Source organism: Erinaceus europaeus, chromosome 3, assembly GCF_950295315.1.
Source record: "Erinaceus europaeus chromosome 3, mEriEur2.1, whole genome shotgun sequence".
NCBI classification, from domain to species: Eukaryota; Metazoa; Chordata; class Mammalia; order Eulipotyphla; family Erinaceidae; genus Erinaceus; species Erinaceus europaeus.
This window is the reverse complement of record NC_080164.1, coordinates 45,369,837-45,395,672: the sequence shown is the minus strand read 5'-3', so window position 1 is coordinate 45,395,672 and position 25,836 is coordinate 45,369,837. Positions and strand designations below refer to the sequence as shown.

At 47.7% G+C, this 25,836-nt stretch overlaps 2 protein-coding genes and 1 pseudogene across 2 annotated transcripts in view; all 3 read left to right on the top strand.

Annotated features, from left to right (window-relative positions):
- The window catches only part of VAX2 (ventral anterior homeobox 2), a 40,003-nt gene extending 29,534 nt beyond the window's left edge, over positions 1-10,469 (top strand). The window contains exon 3 of the mRNA XM_007523695.2: positions 9,909-10,469. Within this exon, the coding sequence (XP_007523757.2) occupies positions 9,909-10,343 (435 nt within the window). The 3' untranslated portion in view covers positions 10,344-10,469. The remainder of the gene's footprint in view (positions 1-9,908) is intronic.
- Positions 2,111-2,213, top strand: LOC132537798 (U4 spliceosomal RNA; annotated as a pseudogene).
- Positions 10,470-14,342: 3,873 nt separating the features above from the next.
- Positions 14,343-25,836, top strand: part of ATP6V1B1 (ATPase H+ transporting V1 subunit B1) — a 31,087-nt gene continuing 19,593 nt past the window's right edge. Inside the window, exons 1-2 of the mRNA XM_007523670.3 lie at positions 14,343-14,589; positions 21,038-21,093. Coding sequence (XP_007523732.2) covers positions 14,472-14,589; positions 21,038-21,093 — 174 coding nt within the window. The 5' untranslated portion in view covers positions 14,343-14,471. The remainder of the gene's footprint in view (positions 14,590-21,037; positions 21,094-25,836) is intronic.

The window sequence follows — 25,836 nt, the reverse complement described above, 5'->3', positions numbered from 1 at the left end:
TGATCTTGGATGGACCTTGAAAAAATAATGTTGAGTGAAATAAGTCAGAAACAGAAGGTTGAATATGGGATGATCTCACTATCAGGCAAAAGTTGAAAAACAAGATCAGAAAAGAAAACACAAGTAGAACCTGAAATGGAATTGGCATATTGCACCCAAGTAGAAGACTCTGGGGTGGGTGGGTGGGGAGAGTACAGGTCCATGAAGGATGATAAATGACATAGTGGGGGTTGTATTGTTAAATAGGAAACTGGGGAATGTTATGCATGGACAAACTATTGTATTTACTGTTGAATGTAAAACATGAATTCCCCAATAAAGAAATAAATTTTTAAAAAAATGTATTGGCCCAGAGGGTGGCTCAGTGGCAGAGCACAGGACTTGAATGCATGAGGTCCTGAGTCTGACCCCTTTTTTTTTCCCTCCAGGGTTATCACTGGGGCTCAGTGCTACAAATCCACTGCTCTTGGCAGCCATCTTTCCCCCCGTTGTTATTATTGAATAGGACAGAGAGAAACTGAGAGAGGAGGGGAAGACAGAGGGGAGAGAGAAACATAGACACCTGCAGACCTGCTTCACCACTTGTGAAGCAAACCCCCTGCAGGTGGGGAGCCGGGGGCTTGAACCGGGATCCTCGCACTGGTCCTTTCACTTCTATCTATGTGTTCTTAACCTGGTGCACTACTGGCCCCCCTGAGTTTGATTCTTCATACCAAATATACCAGAGTGATACTCTGGCTGCCACACTCCTTGTCTCTCAGTAAATAATTCTTTTTTCTTTTTTTCAGATATAGGAAGAGAGACAGAAAGGGAGAGAAAGAGAGTCACCACAGCATGGCTCATAAGGCTTCCCCTTTGTGTTGCATACTCAAGTGGTGGCCAGGGGCCCAAACGCAGGTCCTTGTGCATGGCAAAGTGTACAGTCTACTGGGTGAGCTATCTCTCAGGACCCTTCAAGAAAATTTGTTTATTTGTGTTTATTGCCACCATGGTTATCACTGGGGCTCGGTACAGCCACGACAAATCCACTGCTGGTAGCCTTTTAATTTTTTTTTTTTTTCTGTTTTATTTGCCAGGACAGAGAGACATTGAGAGGGGAGGGAGACACATAGAGGAAGAGAGAAAGATAGACATCCGCAAACCAGATTTACCACTTGTGAAGCTTTCACCCTACAGGTGGGGAATGTAGACTCGAACCCAGGTCCTTGTACATGATAATGAGTGCATTCAACCGGGTGTACCACCACCTGGCCCCTCTTTTTTTTTTTTTTTTAAATCAATTTAGTGGCCAGGAAAATAGCTCAGCTGGTGGAGCACAGGACTTACATGCCTGGGACTCTTAGTTTAACCCTCTCCCCAGATGGCACTGGAATGGTGCTCTGGCCTTCCTTTTGTGAAACTTGATCTCATATTAAATAAATAAATAATGAAATAGTAGGGTCTTTCTGACTTATCTGAAAGCCTTGACCAAAGCTCTTCTGTGGAAAACAACAAGAGACTGATTCAAGTCTGCTTAGGTAATAGATAAACTCATAGAGGATTAAAAAGGAGTGACAGCATCTTGTAGAAATCCAAGAACAGACCTCCCAGGAGAGAACAAAAGATGGAGGTACATATACCTGCGTGTACATGTAACATGTACATGCCCATCTGGCTGCGGAGGAAAGATGAGAGGCAACTCTGTAACTTCCTTACATGATGGAACTGGGGAGCTTTTCCAGGGCCAGCTGAAAGTAATCAACCAAGCCCCAGTCATACTGACAGGATGAAGACTTAGCTTGGATAAAAACAGCTCAGCGTTTCAGCAACTGTCCTGAGCTCCACACCCATTGCCTCAGCTAGATGATTTCTTCTAGAACAGAGTTTGTTTGTTTTTGGTTTTGTTTTTCTGCCAAGGAAGGTTTGGATATTCACAACACCATCTGTGGACCATACAAAGTTATCAACTTAAAAACTAGCATGTAGTGGTCCAGGAGGTGGCGCAGTGACTAAAGTATTAGACTCTCAAGCATGAGGACCTGAGTTCGATCCCTGGCAGCACATGTACCAGAATGATACCTGGTTCTTTCTCTCTCTCCTATCTTTCTCATGAATAAATAAATAAAATCCAAGCTTTGCACAGTGGCAGTATCGTAGCCAATGAGGTTTATCTGAGGCACGATTATTGCAAATTAAATAAAATCTTTTAAAAATTTTTAAAAATTAGCATGTAATATTGCTATGAAAAAAAAAAAGCTCCTAGATTTATTGAATGTTGAGTCCTGCTTGCAACTGCTTTGGCAGGACCAGACCAAATGATGCTCTCCTTTTCCAGCATTGAACAATAGGACCTATGGTCCAGGGGATGGCACAGTGGATAAAGCACTGGACTTTCAAGCATGAGGTCCTGAGTTCAATCCCCGGCAGTACATGTACCAGAGTGATGTTTGGTTCTTTCTTTCTCTCTTTTTCTCTTTCCCGACCTCCCTTCCTCTTCCCTCCTCCTGTCTTTCTCATTAATAAATAAGTAAAATATTAAAAAAAAAAGGACCCCAAGGTTCTTTTCAGCCCCTCCCTCTTCCCTCCTTCCCCAGTCTTTTGCTTTGGTACAATACCCCATGCCCAGTGCAAGTTTCACTTTGTGGTCTCCCTCTCTGTCCCTATTTCTTTATATTTTATTTTATTTATTTATTCCCTTTTGTTGCCTTTGTTGTTGTAGTTATATTGTTGTTGTTTTATGTCATCATTGTTGGATAGGACAGAGAGAAATGGAGAGAGAAGGGCAAGACAGAGAGAGGGAGAGATAGACACCTGCAGACCTGCTTCACCGCTTGTGAAGCGTCTCCCCTGCAGGTGGGGAGCCGGGGGCTCAAACCAGGATCCTTATGCAGGTCCTTGCGCTTTGCGACACCTGCGCTTCACCCGCTGCACTACCGCCTGACTCCCTCTGTCCCTATTTCTTAAGTCCCACCTATAGGTGATATCATTCAGTATTTGTTCTTCTCTTTTTGGCTTATTTCACTTAACATGTTGTCTTCAAGTTCCATTCAACATGCGGCAAAGTAGATGGATTTCTCATAATTCTTAACAGCTGAGTGCATATATACCATAATTTTCTTAGCCACTTTTCTGGGTTGTTTCTAAGTTTTGGCTATTACAAATTGTTCTACTATGAACACTGGTGTATTTGATAGGTGTTTTTTTTTAAAGATTTTATTTATTTATTAATGAGAAAGATAGGAGGAGAGAGAAAGAATCAGACATCACTCTGGTACATGTGCTGCCAGAGATCGAACTAAGGACCTCATGCTTGAAAGTCCAAAGCTTTATCACTGAGCCACCTCCGGGACCACATTTGATAAGTGTTTTTTTTTTTATTTATTTTATTTTATTTTATTTATTTATTCCCTTTTGTTGCCCGGGGGCTCGAACCGGGATCCTGACGCCGGTCCTTGAGCTTAGCGCCACCTGCGCTTAACCCGCTGTGCTACAGCCCAACTCCCTTCATAAGTGTTTTTTTTTTTTTTTTTTTTGTGAATTATTTTTAATATTTATTTATTCATTCCCTTTTGTTGCCCTTGTTGTTTTATTGTTTTTTTTAATTTTTTTATTTAAGAAAGGATTAATTAACAAAACCATAGGGTAGGAGGGGTACAACTCCACACAATTCCCACCACCCAATCTCCATATCCCACCCCCTCCCCCGATAGCTTTCCCATTCTCTATCCCTCTGGGAGCATGGACCCAGGGTCATTGTGGGTTGCAGAAGGTAGAAGGTCTGGCTTCTGTAATTGCTTCCCCGCTGAACATGGGCGTTGACTGGTCGGTCCATACTCCCAGTCTGCCTCTCTCTTTCCCTAGTAGGGTGGGTCTCTGGGGAAGCTGAGCTCCAGGACATATTGGCGGGGTCTTCAATCCAGGGAAGTCTGGCTGGCATCCTGATGACACCTGGAACCTGGTGACTGAAAAGAGAGTTAACATACAAAGCCAAACAAATTGTTGAGCAATCATGGACCCAAAGCTTGGAAAAGTGGAGAGGAAGTATTAGGGAGGTACTCACTGCAAACTCTAGTGTACTTCTGCTTTCTTACTTTGGTGCCATACTCCAAACTCAATTTCTGTTTTGCGTTTCTACTTCTTTTTTATTTTTTTTCCATGCATAACATTCCCCAGATTCCCATTTAACAATACAACCCCCACTATTTAATTCATCATTTTTCATGGACCTGTATTCTCCCCACCCACCCCAGAGTCTTTTACTTTGGTGTAATACTCCAATTCCATTTCAGGTTCGACTTGTGTTTTCTTTTCTAATCTTGTTTTTCAACTTCGGCCTGAGAGTGAGATCATCCCGTATTCATCCTTCTGTTTCTGACTTATTTCACTCAACATGATTTTTTCAAGGTCCATCCAAGATCGGCTGAAAACGGTGAAGTCACCATTTTTTACAGCTGAGTAGTATTCCATTGTGTATATAGACCACAACTTGCTCAGCCACTCATCTGTTGTTGGACACCTGGGTTGCTTCCAGGTTTTGGCTATTACAAATTGTGCTGCCAAGAACATATGTGTACACAGATCTTTTTGGATGGATGTGTTGGGTTCCTTAGTCCAGGAGGTGGCGCAGTGGCTAAGGCACTAGACTCTCATTCATAAGTGTTTTTATCTCCTTCCCCCAGGATAGAAATTTTTTGGTTATAGGAAGGTCTTTTTCTAGCATTCCATGAAATCTCCACAAGGGTTGAACCAACTTACATTCAAGCAATGGGCAAGGTGGGACTTCTTTATGGAACATTGGGATTCTAGAAGCAACAAACATAAAAGGGTTTTTCATCTTGCCCATTGCTTCCTTCAGCTAGACTCTGTAGTCCCCTTCATGACCACCTCTCATTGATATCGGTCACCTTCAAGCCCCACCTCTTCAAAGAATTTGTGTTAGTCACTCCATACAAAAGTTAGCTGTGGCCCCTTGGAGCAGTGTCCCTCACAAACTGTTATCTGTCCACAACAACTTAAATGTAGAAATAGAGGTACTGGGGGAAGTTCCACTACTGTGGTGTTTCTTTGTATGAATAAACAAGTGTCCTGGGAGTGGGGAAATTGCACATGTGTGAGGCCCCAGTTCCATATAAATAACTAAGTGAGTAAGTAAATAAGATGTATGTACCATTTTCTCTAGTACAATTGTCCATTGAACAATCTGGGAACAAGGGACATGAGCACCCTGTGCAATTGAAACTCTGCCTATAAGTTCTTCTTCTCCTTCTTCTCCTCCTTCTTCTCCTCCTCCTTCTCCTTCTCCTTCTTCTCCTTCTCCTCCTCCTCCTCCTCCTTCTTCTCCTTCTCTTCCTCCTCCTCCTTCTCCTTCTCTTCCTCCTCCTCCTTCTTCTCCTTCTCCTTCTCCTCCTCCTTCTTCTTTTCCTTCTCCTTCTCCTCCTTCTTTTCCTTCTCCTTCTCCTCCTCCTCCTTCTCCTCCTCCTCCTTCTTCTTCTTCTCCTCCTCCTCCTTCTTCTTTTTTAATTCATACCACTTTTTAAATTTTATCTTCCCCCCCTTTTTTACCTTCTTTTTTTTTACTTTAAAAATTTTATCTGAATGGCAGGACATGGAGAAATTGAGAGAGGAAAAGGAGATAGAAGGAAAGAAAGAAAGAAAGAAAGAAAGAAAGAAAGAAAAGAAGGAAAGAGAGATACCTATAACAAGGCTTCACTGTTGATGAAGCTTCCTCCTCCCTTCAGGTAAGGAGTAGGAATTTGAACTTAAGTCCTTGTACATGGTAAGGTATATGCTCAACCAGGTACACCACCATCTGCCCTGTTGTTTTCCCCGGGCTGGCTTCACAGGCGGGTAACAGACAACCAGGGACTCATGGTTGAGCTGTAGGCAGTATCTCTTTATTCATGCAGGACGCAGCGCAATCTATACCAAGCTAAGCTAAACTAATAAACTACAAACAATCTTGTCCTTATAAATATACTAGCCCAGTAGGGTGGGAACAGGATGCGATGCAGAGAGGGTGGAGAGAAAAGTGACTGGTGAAAATCAGGGTATGACAAGGAGAGGGGGCGGAGCAGGCAAGAATTCTACCACTGAACCACCGATGCCCTGGAGGGAGGGTGGTGCTTGTTAACAGAGGTTATGTAAATAGAATGAAGTGGTTATGTAAATAGAATGCAGTGTTAAGCAGGGGGGATTAAACTAATGAAACAGAAGGGGTTTTTAGAAGCATACCAACAATTCCCCCTTTCTTTTTAACTAATGGCCATAGTATCAGGATTGTGGGGTGAACAGAAACCTATATCGTACAGGCGTTTTCAAAAGAACTGGCATAAGACATGGAAAACAAAATAGGCAAGCAGCAATAACCAGTGTGATGCCAAGGGGAATGTTTCTTGCCTCAAAGGGCAAGGCCTAGCAGGTGAAAGGGTATTTCTTGCCTCTGGGAGTGCTTCACGCCTCTGGGGGCATCTCTTGCCTCAAAGGGTGTTTCCTACCTCTGTGGGCATAACCTAATAAGGAGGGGAAGTTTTCTGACTCTGGGGGCAGAGCCTGCAGGCAAGGAGACATGGTCTATAAAGTCTCAAGGCAATTGACTGAAGTTAGTCTTTGAGAAACACAGCAGCGTGTACCAGTAAGTCCGATGGAGGTGTCAGTCCAAAGTAGCTGACCACAGAAGAAAATGCCAAGGGATGAAACGCTGCACGTCTGTCTCGATGGAGAATGTCGGCCACCAGAATTTTGCTTTTCTGTAGAGAGTGAGCTTTGGAGTCTGTGAATCTGTTTCTTCAGGTCGTGCCAGGTCACATCATTGGTTTCTGGGGGTGTGTAGTAGTCATTCCATCTTGTGGGCGATGTCAGAGAACAGGATCCAAATGGATTTCCAGGAATTCCATTTGAGTAGATGCTTTTTCAGGTGAAGACTTGACAGCAGAAATTCACTTACTTGTCAAACAAAACTTGTAGCAGATTAAAAGTTTACTATAATTGATAACTCCATTATAATTGGAAGTCCTTTCTAGTATGATTTTAAGGTTGTTTAAACAGTTTGAACTCAATAAAATGTGGAAAGGTAAACAGAAGAACCACGGTTAGAAGCCTCAGGCATGAGAATAATTAACATAATCATTGCATTATCTGCCCCACCCATAACTCATACTGTTTCAGGATTAAACGTTTCAGATTTATGCCAAGACGTAAAAAAAGGAATCAAAGGAGGAAAAAACAATTTTTTGGATTATTTCTGGATGTCTCTAGAAATCATGGCTGCATCTAGCATTTTTTTTAAGTCAATGTCAAACAAAAATTCAGTCATTCAAATCACTCTCTTATGAAACAGATCTTACCATGTAGCATCAAGAGTCCCCAGAGGGCGTCCTAATCCAAAAAGCTCTTCAAAATTCCATTTAGGGTGCTTCTGACTGTTCCTGCTGGATTGCTTCAGGCATCTACTTTTCCCATCGAAGGAAGAATCCAATCAGGAGAGTAGAACTAACCACGTGTCTCCATTCTTGGGGACTGCCAGGGTACTGGAGAACGCTCCTCAAATTAGAGTAGTCCTTCTCCATGGGAAACATGCAAGAAGAAGTCCAGAAAGTCCCAGGGGAAATCCCCATGCATATCCCAAGGTCTATGATCATGGTCATAAAGAACCAAATTGTGGCCCAGAGCAAAATGTAGTCCTTTTCTTCAGGAAACATGGGAGAGGGAATCCAGAAAGTCCAAGGAGAAATCTCCATGCATCTCCCAAGCTCTATGATTAGGGTCACAAGAAACCAAAGTTCCCGGTCAGGGAAACAAAGTGTGGCCCAGAGCAAAATGTTCCAGAGACAGAGTAAATGTCTCATGATGAAACAGTAGAGGCTTTGGCAAACCTCTTCATAAGTAGAAGAGAAGACCATAGTGCATAGGTAGGCAAAGTCTTCACTTATCTGGGAGTTGCGCAGGTCCGGTCCCACATTGTAGGCGCCATATGTTGTTTTTGCCGGGCTGGCTTCACGGGCGGGTAACAGACGACCCGGGACTCATGGCTGAGTTGTACGCAGTATCTCTTTATTCATGCAGGATGCAGCGCAATCTATACCAAGCTAAGCTAAACTAATAAAGTACAAACAATCTTGTCCTTATAAATATACTAGCCCAGTAGGGTGGAAACAGGATGCGATGCAGAGAGGGTGGAGAGAAAAGTGACTGGTGAAAATCAGGGTATGACAAGGAGAGGGGGCGGAGCAGGCAAGAATTCTACTGCTGAACCACTGATGCCCTGGAGGGAGGGTGGTGCTTGTTAACAGCGGTTATGTAAATAGAATGTAGTGGTTATGTAAATAGAATGCAGTGTTAAGCAGGGGGGATTAAACTAATGAAACAGAAGGGGTTTTTAGAAGCATACCAACACACCACCATCTGCCCCTCTGCTTAGAATTTCTTATTTGGTAAAAGATTGAGAAAGAAGGGGACAGATGGTGGTGAACCTGGTTAAGCGCATACATTACAGTGTGCAAGGACCCAGGTTCAACCCCCTGGTCCCCACCTGCAGGGGGAAAGCTTCACTAGTGGTGAAGCAGGGCTACAGGTGTCTCTCTGTCTCTCTCTATCTCCCCTCTCAATTTCTGTCTCTATCCAATAATAAATAAATAAATAAGTAACTTTTTTTTTTTTTACCAGAACTGTTTAGTTCTGGCTTATGGTGGTGCAGGGGATTGAACCTGGATGTTGGAGTCTCAGGCATGAGAGTCTGTTTGCATAACCATTATGCTATCTACCCTCTGCCCATAAGTAACCTTTAAAAAAGATTGAGAAAGAGAGGGATAATGAATCATTCTTGGTACATTTGATGCCAGGAACTTAATTCATAGCCTCATGTCCTTAGGTCCAATACTTGATCCACTGCACCACCTCTTAGGCTGCCTATAGGCTTCATGTAATTTCTGATTCCTCCAAAACTTAACCATTAACAATAACCTGTCTTGACCAGGAAGTCTTTTTAGAAAAAGGATGAGAGACAGAGAGGCAGAAAGAAAACAAGGAGAAAGAGACAGGAGAAACACCACAACACTGCTCCACCACTTGTGAAGCTTTCTCCTCTACCCCCATGATGCCTCTGTGTGGTGTCCAGAGCATAGAACCAGGTCCTTGCACATGGCAAAGCACAGGTGAGCTATTTCCCTGCCCCCTCTTATGTAGTTTAAATAATAAAATAAATCATGGGCACTGCTTTGTCCTCAGCTTTGAGTCTGTAGTCACGGAACATCTCTGGATCCTGCCACCTCTTCCTGCCCTTGACATCCCATTGAGAAGCCCAGCTGGGATGCCAGAGTGAAAGGGTGCTGCTGAAAGATTATGGCAGGGGAATGAGAGACCCTGAGTGGCACATCTAGTAGAGTGCTCATGTTACCAAGGGCAAGGACCTAGGTTCAAGCCCTGGTGTGTGTGGGGGGGGCATTTCATGAATGGTGGAGTAATGCTGCAGGTGAATCTCCCTCCCTTCTTCCATATTTTCCCTTCCCTCTAAGTTTCTGTCTCAGGAAGGAAGGAAGGAAGGAAGGGAGGGAGGAATGGAAGGGGGGTAATGCAGGGGGATGGACAAATTGGGTGAGTTTCAAAGGCAGTGTGGGGGCCAAGACAGAAACAGAAGACCAGGCATGAGGGGAAGGCACGAGTCAAGAGGTCTGTGTGCCTTCAAACTCCAGTGTCCCACTGCCAAGGTGTGGGCCCACAGTTGCCCAAAGCCAGCTTAGCTGTGGAGGGGGAGATTCCTGATTTGGGAGGCAGGGGGCCATTTGTCAGGGCCTCCAGAGCAGGCTGTTTGTGAGAAACCATTAATAAGGACTGCTCTTCTCCCTACCCCACCCTTGCACTCATGCCCTACTCTCCTTTCTCCTGTCACCTCCCCACCCCCTTGCCTGTCTACTCTGCCCGCCCTCCACCCCAAGGTGAAAGTCTGGTTCCAGAATCGCCGCACCAAGCAGAAGAAAGACCAGAGCCGAGACTTGGAGAAGCGGGAATCCTCCTCTGCCTCCAAGGCCTTCGCCACGTCCAACATCCTGCGGCTGCTGGAGCAAGGCCGGCTGCTGTCGGTGCCTCGGGCGCCCAGCCTCCTGGCTCTCATCCCTGGCCCGCCCGGCCTGCCCGCCCACAGGGCCACCTCCCTGGGAGACCCCAGGACCTCTTCCCCGTGCCTCAACCCGCTAGGCGCCGCCTCCGGGTCCCCCCCGCTGCCGCCCCTGCCACCGCCCGCTCTCTGCCTCTCCACTGGCCCACTCCGGGACCTGCCCGCCGGCTACGAACTGGGCTCCTCGGCCTTTGAACCCTATAGCCGGCTGGAGCGGAGAGAAGTCAGCCCCTGCGACCAGAAAGCTGACGCTTGAGCTCCACCCGTGTGTGACACCGAGTCCCCAGCACAGCACCGCTCCCACCCTGAGTAGGCCCCCAGAGGAGGGGGGTAACCTCCAGCCCTGCCCCCGGTCCCCAGCTCAGAGACCAGATGACCTTGGTCCTGCAGACTGTGTGTGAGTGCAGTGGGCGTGTGTGCCTCTCACTGAAATAAAAAGAAAACAATGACAAGGTGGGAAACAAGAGTCCCCACACAGGGCACCACCGCCGCCCCCCAACTCCTCCTACAGCATCTCCCTGATGGGAAGGGGAACAGGTTAGGATGAACTGAACAGACCTCTAATGGTTGAGGGTGGAAACTGGGGCCATGTTCACAGGAATGGGTGAGGGGAGAGCAGTGGATGCCCAGATGTGGGTCAAAAAGCACCTAGCTGAAGGGTTGGGATACAACATAATGGTTCTGCAAACAACTTTCATTCCTGAGCCTCCAAAAACCACCTAGCTCCCTCTCCTATAAGAACTCCTCCTACCCAAAGGCTGATGGATGGTGCACCTGGTTGAGAGTATATGTTGCCATGTGCAAGGACTGAAGTTCAAGCATGCAGCCCCCACCTGCCGGGGGAAGCTTCACTAGCTATGAAATAGTGCTGCAGCTCTCTCTGTCTCCCTCTCTATTCTCTCTCTCTCTCTCTCTCTCTCTCACACACACACACATTTCTCTGTCCTATAAAATACAAATGAAAGAGAAGGGGGCAAAAGAAAAGAGAAAAAAAATGGCCACCAGGAGCAGTGGATTTGTAATTCAGCCACTGAGTCCCAGTGAGAGCCCTGGTGACAGTTGATATAATAATAATAGAAAGAGAAAGAAAGAAAAAAAGAACTATCCAGGCGTCAAGATCCTCAGTGACAAAATCCATGCTTTCATTGGTTATGCATCACTTTTCACAAGCTCTACTTAGTTTTATTTGTTCATTATTTTTGGTATTGGGTGGAATATGCGAGAACCATGTTACCACAGAGCTGCATCTCTGGGCCAACAAGCTCCTATTTCAAACACAAAAATCCTTGGGAAGGGGAAGCCTTAAGCTCTTTGAGAGGCTGGAAAATGAAAGGTGAGAAGGGCCAGAGAGAGGCCCATCGCCATACTGAAACATTTTTTTTGTTTGTTTAAAGATTTTATTTACTTATTAATGAGAAAGATAGGAGGAGAGAGAAAGAACCAGACATTACTCTGGTACATGTGCTGCGGGGGATTGAACTCAGGACCTCATGCTTGAGAGTCCAATGCTTTATCCACTACGCCATCTCCTGGACCACACTGAAACAATTAAAAAAATTTTTTTTTAATATTTATTTATTTATTCTCTTTTTGTTGCTCTTGTTTTTTATTGTTGAAGTTATTAATATTGCTTTTATTGATGCCATCGTTGTTGGATAGGACAGAGAGAAATGGAGAGAGGATGGGAAGACAGAGAGGGAGAGAAAAAGATAGACACCGGCAGACTTGCTTCACCACTTGTGAAATGACTCCCCTGCAGGTGGGAAGCCAGGGACTTGAACCAGGATCCTTATACCGGTCCTTGCGCTTTGTGCCACCTGCGCTTAACCCAGCAATTTTTTTTTTTTTTTAACACTCAGCTGTGGCTTGTGGTGGTTCAAAGCCACAGGAATGGAATTCTTTTGTATAACCATTTTACTATATCCCTCCCACCCCCACCCTGAAACAAGTTTTTAAAACTTATTTTTTGCTCACCTGTCACTTTTAGTTAACTGCATTTTGCAATAAATGCAGATTTATAGGAAGTTGCCAAGACAGCCTAGAGAATTCCTTGCAGCCTTGATTTAGCATCTTCCTTAGCTGGAGTGTAATATCCAAACCAGTTATCACTGTGACATGTGTAGTTCCTTGTCACTTTATCACCCAGGCAGGATTCAAAGAATCACTACCACATTTAAGATCAGAACTGCTGATCGCCACAGAGATCTCTCTGGCACACATCCTACACAGTCACGCCCATCCAAGAATTCTTTGAATGGAGAATTAATGAGCAAGGCTGCACAAATTTGATCTGGGTCCTCTGGCTGGAGGGTGTGGACTGAGGTTTCCACTCTGGGGGGTAGAAAGGCCAGCTTACACTGTTCCTCTCTGCTCTGGGAACACACATATTTGTTTTCAAACTGGCTTCCACGCTCTGGGAAACATACTTGGTTTCAAATGGGTTGTTATGAATCATCCAGAATGAGTCAGGGATACAATGTCTTCTTCCTCTTTCCCTCTACCCTGGATCAAGTCTTTCCAGGTCAAGCCTTATGGAGTTTGAATAAATGAATGAATTTGAGAATCTGAGACAGGGTCCTAAGATCTCATAGGGAGAAGGTTTCTTTCTTTTCTTCCTTTCTTTATTGCCATCAGGGTTATATCTTGGGCTCAATGCCTGCATGACAAATCCACCACTCCTATGTCCATTTATTTTTATTTTTGATAGGGACAAAAGTTAAGAGGGGAATGGGGAGATAGACACCCGCAGTACTACTTCACTGTTTATGAAGTTTCCCCTCTGTAGGTGAGGGCTGGGGACTTGAACCTGGGTTCTTTCACAGTGTAACATTTGCACTCAACTGAATGCATTATCACCTAGGCCCAAGAGATGTTTTCAGTATTGTGATGTGAGATAGAAAGGATTAAGGACACCACATTTAAAAGTGACAGACTCAGATCTTGGAGGCTCACAACTAAATACCTGTGACAAATGAGTTCTCTCCAAAAGGGAATGACAAAGAAAATGACCTGACATATGGTGAACATCCAATGGTTGGAGGATTCTGGGAAGGCTTCCTGTTGGCATTGGTGGTGAAGTTGACTCAGATCTGTGGGGCCTTGCTCACAATTCATGTTCTTTGAAAGAACCCTCTTGGGTAGGTGTGGCTACTGTAGGGGGTAGTTGGGGGACATCTTTGTTATGCTAAGCAATTTTGGCTCATAATTGGCCCCAGGATAGTTCTCAATAGATGTCAAAATAAATAAATTAATTAAAAGATGAAGACAAAGGTTGGCAAAATACTAAGTTGTTGGACAAGTCATGACACTTTTTTGTTTTGTTTACCAGAGAGCACTGCTCAGCTCTGGCTTATGGTAGTGTAGGGGATTGAACCTGAGACTTTGGAACCACAGGCATGAGAGTCTCTTTGCATAACCATTATGCTATCTACCCCTGCCCTTGTTCCACAATTTTGCATAGAAAAATACATCATAAGGATCAGCATAAGGATCCCGGTTCAAGCCCCCCATTGGAGTCTACAGCTCCCCACCTGCAGGAAGGTCGCTTCACAAGCAGCAAAGCAGGTCTGCAGGTATCTGTCTTTCTCTCCCCTTCTCTATCTTCCCCTCCTCTCTTCATTTCTCTCTGTCCTATCCAACAACAACAGTAGCAATAACAATAATAACAAGGGCAATACAATGGGAAAAAATGGCCTCCAGGAGCAGTGGGTTCGAAGTGCAGGCACTGAACCCCAGTGATAACCTCAGATGCAAAAAGAAAAAAAAATACAGCATGACTTTTCCAACAGCCCAGTAGCTCACGTGGACAGTACAGCTGCTTTGCTGTGGCTTGAGCACTGGAGGATGCTTCAGTAATGTGATGTCTTTCCCTCTGTCTCTGCCTATTCTATCTCTTCTCTCAAAAAGTCAGCCCAATGATAAAGGCCTGATGATTATTAAAAAAGAAAAATGATGATGATGAAATTGTTCAGGAGAAAAAGTACTCAGGATGGGCAGGGTGAGGGGTGCAGAGTGAGAGCAGATTAAGGGACAAGACTTGAGAACAGTCTCCCATTGCAGAAGGCCAGGAGTTGCTATGAGGAATGGGGCTTGTAGGACCCCAAGTCCCAGGAGGAGGACTGATTCACAGTGGCTCCAGGTAGGGCCAAGAATAGCCCAGGACAGGGGTGAGAACAACCTCACCCCGCCCCCAAGCCCTCTCCTAGTAGCCTCCGCCCCTTCCATATCCGGAAGAGCCCAGCACTGGTTTCCCTGTTTACAGTCAACTCCACTGGGAGGCTGGTGAAGAGAGGGGAGGGCGGCTCTCTCTGGTTTCAGCTGGGCCTGAGGTCTTGGACTTGTCACCAGCTGACGGGGCACTCGGTTTCCAGCACACCACCTCGTCATGGCCACGAAGGTGGACAGTAGGCCCGGGGGGCTCCCTGGCAGTGGCTGCGACCTAGGCACAGCCCGAGAGCACATGCAGGCGGTCACCCGGAACTACATTACCCACCCCCGAATCAGTGAGTACAACCACCATGGGTGGGGTTGGGATGGGCTGCTGGGTCCCAGGCCCTGCTCTGTAATTTCAGGAGAAGAGAAAAAACTGAGGGTTGGAGGGACCTAGAAAGTACAGGACCTGATAGATGATGTAGTGGGTGGATTGGACTAGACTCCACCTCTGGGACTGGAAGGTGGGTGTCTCCAACCCAGGTGGCTCCAGAGGAAGCGGGCAGGGGATCAGCCATGGAACTGGCCTGTCATCACTCATCCTACAGTAGACCCCAAGTCCAGAGAGAGCTCCCAACATGTGTGTGTGTGCCTTGCATGCGTGCACGCACAAAGGTGTGTGTGTGTGTGTGTGTGTGTGTGTGTGTGTGTGTAGTCTGTGAGTGTTCCTATGAGCACACTCAGCAGGAGGAAATGTGCTATCATGTTGGGGTGCAAGACAGCATGTGCATGAAGTGTGTGTGACACTGTGTGTCAAATCAGTGGGTGTGGACCCTATGATTGTTCTGGGGGAAGGTGTCTGTGTGTGTGGCTGAGAGAGTGTGTCCCACTGTGTCCACTGCATGCTGGTGAAGAGAGTGTGGGTGCATGTGTGTGTGCTTGGGTGATATCATATGTCAGTGTGTGAACATTTGGGGATGGAAACTTGTAAGAAGTTGTGTACCCACAGTGGAAGAGCACCCTAATAGGCTTTATTTTGGGAATGGGGTGGGGGGTGGGAAGGGGAACCTTAGTTTTATCTTAACATGGGCAAGCCAAATCCAGACCTCTGGGGCAAAGCCCCAACCTGCAGCCCCACCCCTCCCCCTCCTCTCCTTGTGCAAGGACACGCTCTGGCCCGGTGAATTCTCAAATTCACAAATAATCCCTGCACCTAGCCTACTGGAGTAAACCGGCTTGGCCAGCACCAGCTAAGTAGAACCAGAGGCTGCTAACCAGACAGGCGGTGGGGGAAATTGTGTGCACAGCTGCCCACTCCCCCTCTGAAGCCATGGGATCCAGGGGTGCAGGGGTGGGGAGTCTGAGGGGACAGTTGAGAAGTGGGTCTGCATTGGGGGCCTTCACCCACAGAGAAGAACAAGCACTGAGTGGGGGGGGGGGGCAAAGCCCCAGGCAGGCATTCCAGGGCAGGTACATTCCAGCTCTTGAAGATCTGAAAGCCTGTGGTGGAGTTTTATCTAGGAGGCCCTGTGGGTCTTAGTTCTGCAGGTGAGGATGTCCCCTTGAGGAAAGCTGGAGTCACCCCGACCCAGAAATGTGCAGTGAGTGACTTGGTTTCAGCGCACAGTCCTCCAGCCTTGATTGGTCAGACCCTGGTGAAGGTAACCCTCTCCTACCCTTGGATGTGGGTCTAAGGGCCTGACCTACTTGTTCTACTTCCAACCTTCCAACTCTATGGAATGTGCCCTCCCCTCCCAAGAACCCTTCAGGGCACAACCTTGCCCCAGGGTCCCTACAGCCGCTCCCTCCCAGCCCCAGCCCTCATTTATAGTCAGTGTGCCCTGGCACTGGGGGTACCCTATGGGTTTGGCCCAGGTTGGAACCCAGGAGCTGCAGTGTCTGGTGTTGCTATTGCCTGTGGTCCCTACTTAGCAAATAGATTTATACCCAAAGCTGCCCCAGAGATGGGGGTCATCACAGGGAGAGCAGCAAAGGTGGGCGCGAGGAATAACATCATTGCAAGACTGGCCAGCTCCTCATGGGGCGCGAGCGCTTCCACACTACGATCATCATCTCTGGCATTATGCTATTCCACTGCAGAATACTGTGCCCCAGTATGGTTCCGTAGCCCCCATGTCCACTTGGTCGATTCCAAATTATATTCCTCCATGAGGATAATTTCTGGAACCATCCGTTCCACCCCGGTTCCATGGCTGCCAGTTCTTAGCAACATCGCCCCGCCAGATATTCATCGGGATGCGGCATCATCTAAATTCATTTCCCACGTCTACGCTTGACCGGACCTGCCAATATACGCGGATATCTTCGCCCACCCTGTCCAATGCTTGACGTCTCGTCACCCAATCTGGTCCCCTACGCCTACACTGAACTTCTCTGTTCCAGACTCTTGGAAACAGAGTTGGCAGTCAGCTGAAGTAAAGAACAAACACCTCATCACAGACCCCTGCAAGCGTCAACCCGGCTTTGACCTAGCACGTTATGATTGAGCCCTCCTCAATCGCTATCAAACAGGCCATGGCCGGTGCGCCGCTATGTTCCATCGCTGGGGAGCCAGAGACAACCCGAACTGCCCCTGCGGCTACAGACAGACTATGACCCACATAGTCAACGACTGCCACCTCTCCAGATTCAAAGGAGGTCTCGAAACTTTACATCAGGCTCAACCTGACGCTGTTGACTGGCTACGGAAGAAGGGCAAACGCTAGAAGAAGAACAGGGAGGGCCCCCTTTGTACTTAAAAGAAGTATTTATTCATATATGAGAGAGATAGGAGGAAGAGGAGGAGGAGAGAACCAGAACATCACTCTGGCACATGTGATGCTGGGGAATCAAACCCAGGACCTCATGCTTGAAAGTCCAACACTTTATCCACTGTGTCACCTCCTGGACCACAAGCCCCTCTGTTCTTGTCTGAATGCATTAAAGATGTCTCTGCAGTGACCACAGCCACCACTTTTGCCTTGCTGAAGGCCAGGGCACACACAGCCAGCTCTTGCCCAGCTCTGGTACCCTCTGTCCCCAGGCAGGTGGGCTTGCTGCCCCCCCCATTCCCTGTCTTTCTTCTCTGGTGCCTAAGTGATTTCTCTCTTGGGGGTATGTGGACAAGGGCAACCCCTACCCCCAACTGCCACCCTCTGTCTAATTTCTATGGAGGGAGGGGAAGGTCTGTAAGTACTTAAGGACAAGAGGACATTGTAAGGAGACTGAAAAGGTCTAAACAGAGAACTGGGGAGGAGAGAAGGCCTAGGGACTGGACAGCTAGCTCCCAAGCTCAGCTCAGCCATGGGTGTGTGTGTGTGGGGGGGGGGTGAATACCAGAGGCTTCCTGTAAGAGGTGGACTAGCCAGAACCTGAGGTAAAATGGTAACGAGGGATGGGCCAATAAGGAGGGGCTGGCATAGATTCCAGATAGGAAGCCAACCCCGGCAATATCCACACTGGGAAAGAAGGGGCTCCTTTGGTTACGAAAAAAACACTTTCATGCCTGGGGTTCCAAAGTCTCAGGTTCAATCCCCAGCACCACCATATGCCAGAGTTGATCAGTGCTCGGGTTAAAAAAGAAAAGAAAATGAAGGAGGCTCCTTTGTTTCTCTTAGATAGAATTGTTCCCCAGAGAGGAAATGGCTTTTTTTCCAAGCGAGGAATAGAAAATGCTGGGGGAGGGGGTGCGGTGCAGGGAAGGAGGGGGTGCAGTGGAAGCCAGTTAGGCCTGACCCTAGGGCGGGTCAGGGCCCCCTGGGGACTGAGTGCCAAACCGCTGACTTCGCCGCCCGCGCGCCTTGGTTTCCTCTGCTCAAAGGCCAGGGAGGTTACCCCGAGGGGCTCCCCACCGCGGGGCCCCGCCTGATTCTAAGGGCCCGCGGCTGCCCGCCCTGCCTCCCTCCCTAATCCCTCCAGGAGGAGGTGCGGGACCCGCTGCCCTGGGCCTGCCCCCGCTCGCCCCCCGGACGCTGCAGGTGTGGCGGGGTGGCCCTAATTAGCGGAGCCCCGCTGCGTTTTTGACAGCGAGGGCGGCGGGGTGGGGGGAGCGCGGGGCCTCGGCCACAGTGCAACCCCAAGTGTCAGCTAGCACAATGAACTGGGGCCGGCAGGGCGGCTCGAGGGAGTGTCTGCAAAGTCTCCCGGGAACCTTTTTATTCTTTTACCAGAGCCTTTTTATTCTTTTACTTTTTACTTTTTTATTATTTTATTTTTATTCTTATTTTAACCTTTTTATTCTTTTACTCAGCTCTAGCTTATGGTGGGTGCTGCAGGGGATTGAATCTGGGACATTGGAGGTTAGGACATGACAGTCTGTTTACATAACCATTATGCTACCCCCCCCCATGGCCCTTTTAGATACACACACACACACACACACACACACACACACACACACACACACACACACACACGCGCGCGCGCGCGCGCGCGCTTCCTCCAGTGCAATAGGGGATGGACTTGAATCTGCTTTGTGCACAGGGCAGAGCAGCGCACTATACAAGTTAGCTATTTTGCCGCCCTCTTCTGGGAAGTCCTGTTGAGGGTCCAGCCTCCTGCCTCTGCACAACACCCCACCCTTCGGGTCTCCAGGGTCAGGGTCCTGATTCCCAGATGCAACAGGAAACTCATGTCCTGGACTAAGTTCTGGGCCTTGATCTGTCAGTCCAGGCTAGGACACAATCAGAACAGGGAGGGGATGCAAATGAAAATCATCAGACAAGATCACCTGGGAGGCTCAGCCACCAAACTGGCAGTGTCTAAACCAGATGCTTCTGTAAGAGGAACAAGCCAGTCTGCCAGGGGAGGGACAGCCCTAGTCTGAGGGGAGGGATGTGTGGTCCTAGGAACAAACTGGGGAGCAAGGTGGCCTCAAAGTAGGGGCAGCTTTGTAGAGGAGAGAGGACCCTGGTAGCTGCAGGGGTCAGTTGAGGGCAGGGCCCTGAAGGGTGTGATAACAGCCAAATGCAAAACCTAAAGGACTAAGCTTCAGCACAGCCATGTTCATGAAGCTCACCTGAAGCCAGGGCTTTGCCAGCTGGAGTGTGCATGTGTGTGTGTGTGTGTGGGGGGGGGGTTACATAGAACCGAGAAGCTGCCAGCCCAGAGGCCCAGTTTGTTGGAAGAGAGGGAGCACCAGCCCTTCACTGAGGGGACCCTTCCTCCATGGGAGCCTGAGGGCTGGGGATGTGGAAGGAAATCCACCCCCCCCACACACACACACACACATGCACAGTCTGTAACTTTGAAGGCAGGGAGATAGGGGAGGTTCCCTACTCCAGCCTCCAGAAGAATTTATTGATACCTCATACCACCTACCATCCCGTAGATTTCCTACAGTCTGTAAGCTTGGAAGAGTTTTGCTAAAATCCCTGCAAAGATTACCTTGCTCAGAGTGTCTAATACCAGTCAGGATGAAAAGGACAGAAAAAGACAAGGGGTCTAGCCACTGCCACCCTGAACTGGGATTGGGGGTATGAGCAGGGCAATGCCCCCCTTGTTGTCAGGTGCCTGAGCCCAGGCTTTCCAGATGTGTGGGGGTGGGTTGGGAGCCAGTGAGACTTCTCATGGGAGCTCAGCATACTGTGAGCCTGGGCCAGGCCTTCACCTCTCTGTACCCCTTTCTCCTTAGAGTGACCAGTGACCTCACAGGAACCCCTACTACACTGCCTCCACAGACACCCTCATCTCAGCTGCCACACTAACCACTGGCCAGTCAACAAGCCCCAAGCAAGGGCTATATTCCCGATCCCAGGGCCCCTCATCTAACTCCTTAGGGAATCCAAAGTGGGTTTCCCTCATGCCCCCCTGCTTCCAACAGACTCCACAACATTGGAATCAGGAAGTATTTCTTGATATGTAACCCAGTCTCTCCCTATTCATGAGCCTCCTCAGCCACCAGGGCTGGGTCATTCTTCCTCCTTCCTTATTGCTGTTTTTCCTCCTCCACTGAGCACCCAGTGGGCCCCGGAAGTCCAGAAGCTTCTCTGTTGGGACCTCTGCAGGATCTGGTGGGGGTGGTGGGGGGCCACCCCCCCAACTTCTGTCAGCTCCAGCCCCTGCCCCCCAAATGCTCAATCACTATGTGGATGAAGGAAAGTGTGGTTCCAGTGTGGGGCTGGATGGCGTGACAGTTTTTGATCATAACTGGGGGGCAGAAGCTTTTGAAAAGTGTTTTTGAAGAGACCAGGTAGAGGCATACCTGATAGCACATGTTATCAAGAATGAGGACAAGAATGTTAACAAGAACAAGAATGAGTCCTAGCTAGCCCCGGCCCTACCCACAGTGGGGACACTTTATGAGCCATGGAGCAATGTAGCAAGACTCTTGCTCTTACTCTCACTCTCTCTGTCCCCTTCTATTACTGTCTCTATCAGAAAAGAAGAAGTAAAAAAGAGAGAAAGGAAATGTCTTGAGTCAGAGAGGGCTGAGGCCTGAGAGAGAGCCGTCTATCCAAAGAGGTGCAAATCTCCTTGGGAGAGGGAAGGGGAGGGGAAGGGAGAGAGAAAAGGCGGGCCAGGAGGGTCTCTGCAGCCATGACCCTCCCCCTGCCCCAGTCTCCTGCAGGTGTCCAGGGCAGCAGGGGGCCCTGTGGGCAGGGGCATGACCCTTACAGCATTGGTGGCTAGCCCTGTCATAGCTAATGACCCTGACAGCCTGGCTGGGGAGGGGGTAGGGACAGATGGTGTGTAGAAGGGGAAGGCAGGGGAGGCGTGTGTGTGTGTGTGTGTGTGTGTGTGTGTGTGTGTGTGTGTGTGTATCTGGGTGTGTGACCCTCACTCACTCCAACCCCCCTCCAGCCTACAGGACTGTGTGCAGTGTCAATGGACCCCTGGTGGTGCTGGACCAAGTCAAGGTAAGACTCCCCAGAGACCAAGGCCAGAGCCCAGGGGGTCCCCATCCTGTCCAGTCCCATCACAGGATTCCTTCTAAATTACTGTCCCCTGGATGGTCCCTATGGATCTGCCCCTCTGCATTCTAATCCCTTGTCACTCTTTCGCAGCTGTACCCCAGTCACCAGAGGCTCCCTCTTGCTGCCTTGTCAAAACCTGCTTCAACCAGCAAGTGCAGAACTGTGGAGCCCAGACTGGGGCACAGGGTCTCTGCCTCCCTGAAGCTCCTCTGTTACAGGTCTTTTTTGCAAGGTGCAGGAGGAGCTATCCTTAGCTTGGTGGTTTTCAGGGCCTCTGGAATAGCTGAGCTGGGAGCCAGCAGAGTGGTGGGAGGTAAAATGGCTTCATGAAGGAAAAAGGGGTGTGAGGAAGTGGGGGTGGGATGGGGACCACAGACGTACAAAATCGCCCTACTGCTCCCCTCTGTAACCTGTCCCATCTTTTCCCATTCTCAATTCAGTAAACCAGAACTCTGAGTGCCTCCTCTTCTTGGCCCTCTGCCTGTCAGTGCCCATGTTCTGTCAGCAATCCTGCCCCGACTCTACTCCCCACACCCACATCTTTTCCAGTCATGGCCTGTGGGCCCCAGCCTGGTTCTCTCCCCTCCTCTCCTGCTCTGCAGACTCACAGGCCCGAACCCTTCACTTCCCACAGTGAACTCAGGGCTCCATTATTGCACAGGCCCTGAGTTCTCTGAGGGCTCCTGCCTTTTTCCTCTCAAGTCCTATTCCTTACCCTTGTCTCTGCATGGAGCTGGCATCTCAGTTACCTCTCCCCTATCCTCTTCTTCTGACCCATCCCCAGGGTTAGCTGCATGACCACACTCTCCTGGAGCCTTCCTCCCACCCCCCTGGGCGGTGGCCCCATCTCTGCTCTCTGCCCTGCATTGTCTTGGTGGCATCCCTCCAGGTATTTGGTCACTAGCTGCTCATATTTTGAGACTCCAAAGTCCCAGGTTCAATCTCCCATACCACCATTAGCCAGAGCTGAGCAGTGCTCTGGTAATAAAATATATATATTGGGGGCTGAACAGTGGCACACTCAGTTAAATACACATATCACCATGTGTAAAGACCCAGTTTCAAGCTCCAGAACCCCACCTTCAAGGCGGAAGCTTCACAACTGGTGAAGCAGTACTGCAGGTCCCTATCTCTTTCTCTCTCTCTACCTATAACCTCCTCCCCTTTCAATTTTTCTCTGTCCTATCAAAGAAAGAAATGAAGAAAGGAGGAGAGGAGAGGAGAGGAGAGGAGAGGAGAGGAGAGGAAAGGAGAGGAGAGGAGAGGAAAGGAAAGGGATGGAAAGGAAAGGAAAGGAAAGGAAAAGAAAGGAAAGGAAAGGAAAGGAAAGGAAAGGAAAGGAAAGGAAAGGAAAGGAAAGGAAAGGAAAGGTAGCTGTTGGGAGCAGTGGATTCATAGTGCAGGCACCAAATCACATCAATAACCCTGGTGGCAATAAAAAATATTTATATATAAGAGAGAACCAGAGCATCACTCTGGCATATTTGATGCCAGAAATGGACATTGGGACCTTGTGCCTGCAAGCCTGAAGCTCTTTTTATTTATTTTTTTTATTTAAGAAAGGATTAATTAACAAAACCATAGGGCAGGAGGGGTACAACTCCACACAATTCCCACCACCCAATCTCCATATCCCACCCCCTCCCCTGATAGCTTTCCCATTCTCTATCCCTCTGGGAGCATGGACCCAGGGTCATTGTGGGTTGCAGAAGGTGGAAGGTCTGGCTTCTATAATTGCTTTCCCGCTGAACATGGGCGTTGACTGGTCAGTCCATATTCCCAGTCTGCCTGTCTCTTTCCCTAGTAGGGTGGGTCTCTGGGGAAGCTGAGCTCCAGGACACATTAGTGGGGTCTTCAATCCAGGGAAGCCTGGCCAGCATCCTGATGGCATCTGGAACCTGGTCACTGAAAAGAGAGTTAACATATGAAGCCAAACAAATTGAGCAATCATGGACCCAAAGCTTGGAATAGTGGAGAGGAAGTGTTAGGGGGGTACTCACTGCAAACTCTAGTGTACTTCTGCTTTCAGGTATATATTTTGCAGTAGTTTATGGATACGTGTGAACATATGCTCTCTCTCACAGAAATTGGTGTATATCTAGGTTTTGGGACTTAGTTAGAAAGTGAACCACCTGAGATGAAATTAGAGTATACTATGAAAGGAAATGTCTCACCCGAGTAATGAAGCTGAAGGGTTGTCATTCCACACGTGAAGTCTCTGGACACAGTCTGAAGTGAAGCATGTTGAGGTGGCAATAGTTGCGTTGGTTAGGTTGTGATCGGCGGATGCAATATTATTTGATATGGATTGGGAGAGGCATACTGGAAAGTGGGCCCTATCCAAGGGTTCCAGGACTGGGGGAAGTAGGGGCTCTATAGTGGAGATGTAAGGTTCCTGCTGTCTTAGGGTTCAAAAAGACAATCGATAGTTAATGTTATCATCACATTATTTGGTAATTGGGTTAACTTTGAAAAGTCCTTTTGTTATGGTTTACTGTACAGTACCCAGTATCTTGTACATAGCTGTGCTATTGGATGAAGCTCTATTTTTGTCTACCTCTTGAAAGGTTTATATGTGGGGGAGAGGGAGTCTTTAACACTGAACTCCCAGAGCCCCATTCTGTAATTTTATTGAATATCTAATCTAGGCCATAATAAAGGCTCAGTTTGTTCAGAGGTGGGGTGAATTAGAAATGTGATGAATGAATAAATGTTAGCATGACTAAATCAGCACCTGTTGACACCTGAGCCAGCTGTAGTAAGACCCATTCGTTGCTGTAATTGATCCCAAGTCCATGTGGACATCACCATATGACCATGACTATCAAGGACAAGCCAAAGGAGGCCTGACAAAGCTCTGTGTGTATGCCCTGGGGTTAGATAGCTTGACTCAGATTTTATTTATCTATTTATTTGTTTGTTTTTACCAGAACACTGCTCAGCTCGTTTTGGTAGTGCTGGGGACTGAACCAGGGAGCTCAGAGTCTCAGGCATTAAAGTCTTTTTGCAGAACTCTATCTCCTCAACCCCTAACTCGCATTTCTTGAGTCAGACTAAACCCAGTTCCACCCCACCCTTTCCTGGAATTACCTGTCAATTCTAGAACTGCACACCAGCACCTCCTAGAACTTAGCAGAAATATAGATTCTTGGCTTTCCCCTAGACTGACAGATTGGGATAGATGGAGCTCAGAGGTCCATTTTTATATATTGTTCTGGTGATCTGATGCTCCCTGAAGCTCAAGAACTTTCTATCTGGGATTGTAAACCAATTTCCCCAGATATTAAAGAATAACAGGGTTGTTTTAAAGATTATATCAGATAAATGTGCCATTAATATTTCCCCCTTGGGGGGCTGGGCAGTAGCACGCCTAGTAAAGCACATATATTACCATGTGCAATGACATGTTCGAGACCCCGGTCCCCACCTGCAGGGGGGGAAGGTTCATGAGCTATGAAATATGAAGCTCTTGTGTTCAGGGAGGTGGCATAGTGGATAAGACATCGGACTCTCAAGCATGAGGTCCTGAGTTCAATTCCCAGCAGCACATGTACCAGAGTGATGTCTGGCTCTTTCTCTCTCTTCCTATGTTTCTCATTAATAAATAAATAAAAATCTTAAAAAAAAAAAAAAAAGTATGAAGCTCCACTGCAGACATCTTTCTCTTTCCCTCTTTATCCACCCTCACTCTCAATTTCTCTTTGTATCTATAATAAAAGGTAAGGGGGAAATGGCTGCAAGGAGCAGTGGATTCATTGTGCAGTCACCAAGCCCCAGTGATCACCTTAGTGGCAGTAAATTAATAACAACAAGAACAACAATTTTCCCTTTGAGAACAGTTGGCAGGAACTCTGCCTGGAATATAGAAATATCAATATGTTTGCCATCTTCTGCCCTTTGCCCACCTCCACGGATATGCAGGACCAGTGTGTATGAAGAGCCAGCGCCCACGCAGACATTCATTTTCTCAACTCTAAAGAGGGTTGGACTGAGAAATGGCATAGATGCCTGAAACTGAGACTCTCAACCATTGAAAGAACAGGCTCACTGGGTGATGGAGGCACCAGAGGAAACCAGATGTTTCAGGGAGAAAAAAAAAAAACAGATTTTATAGTTACACACATTAAGGAGATAGAGAAGCTATCTCTCTGAGTCCCCTCCACTGTCAACTCCCCTTTTCCGCCTTTTGGGGAAAGGTGCAAGATGCCACAATCCTGTCTCCACAGTACCACCTTCTGGCCATATGGGTAATTACAGCTGCCTCGGGTCAAATGTTTGAAGTGGTTCAGTCTTAAGCCAGGGAATGAGGGCCTTGAAATTGTAAGAGAAACTTTGAAGGTTTATGTGCAAGTACACTTACACTCTTTTGAGGGGAGCCTCCACAGTGTCATTTAATTGTCCAGGGTCTATGACCTTGCTTTCTCAAGTGGAAAAATGACTTTCTTGGATCATTAAAAATCGACATCACAGGCTCTATCTCACAAAAGTACACTCACACACTTGCCCAGCCACACTCACAGACAATCATGGAAGGCTATGTGAGCAGTGAAGAGAGTTTGGCGTCTGCCACCCATCTTCCCAGGATATTTTAGAGAGATTTCACTAGAGTAGAGCTTCTCAAACTTGGTACCAGAGTTCGATGGAGGCGTTCTCTTTCTTCCTTCTCTTTTTTAAAAAATATATATT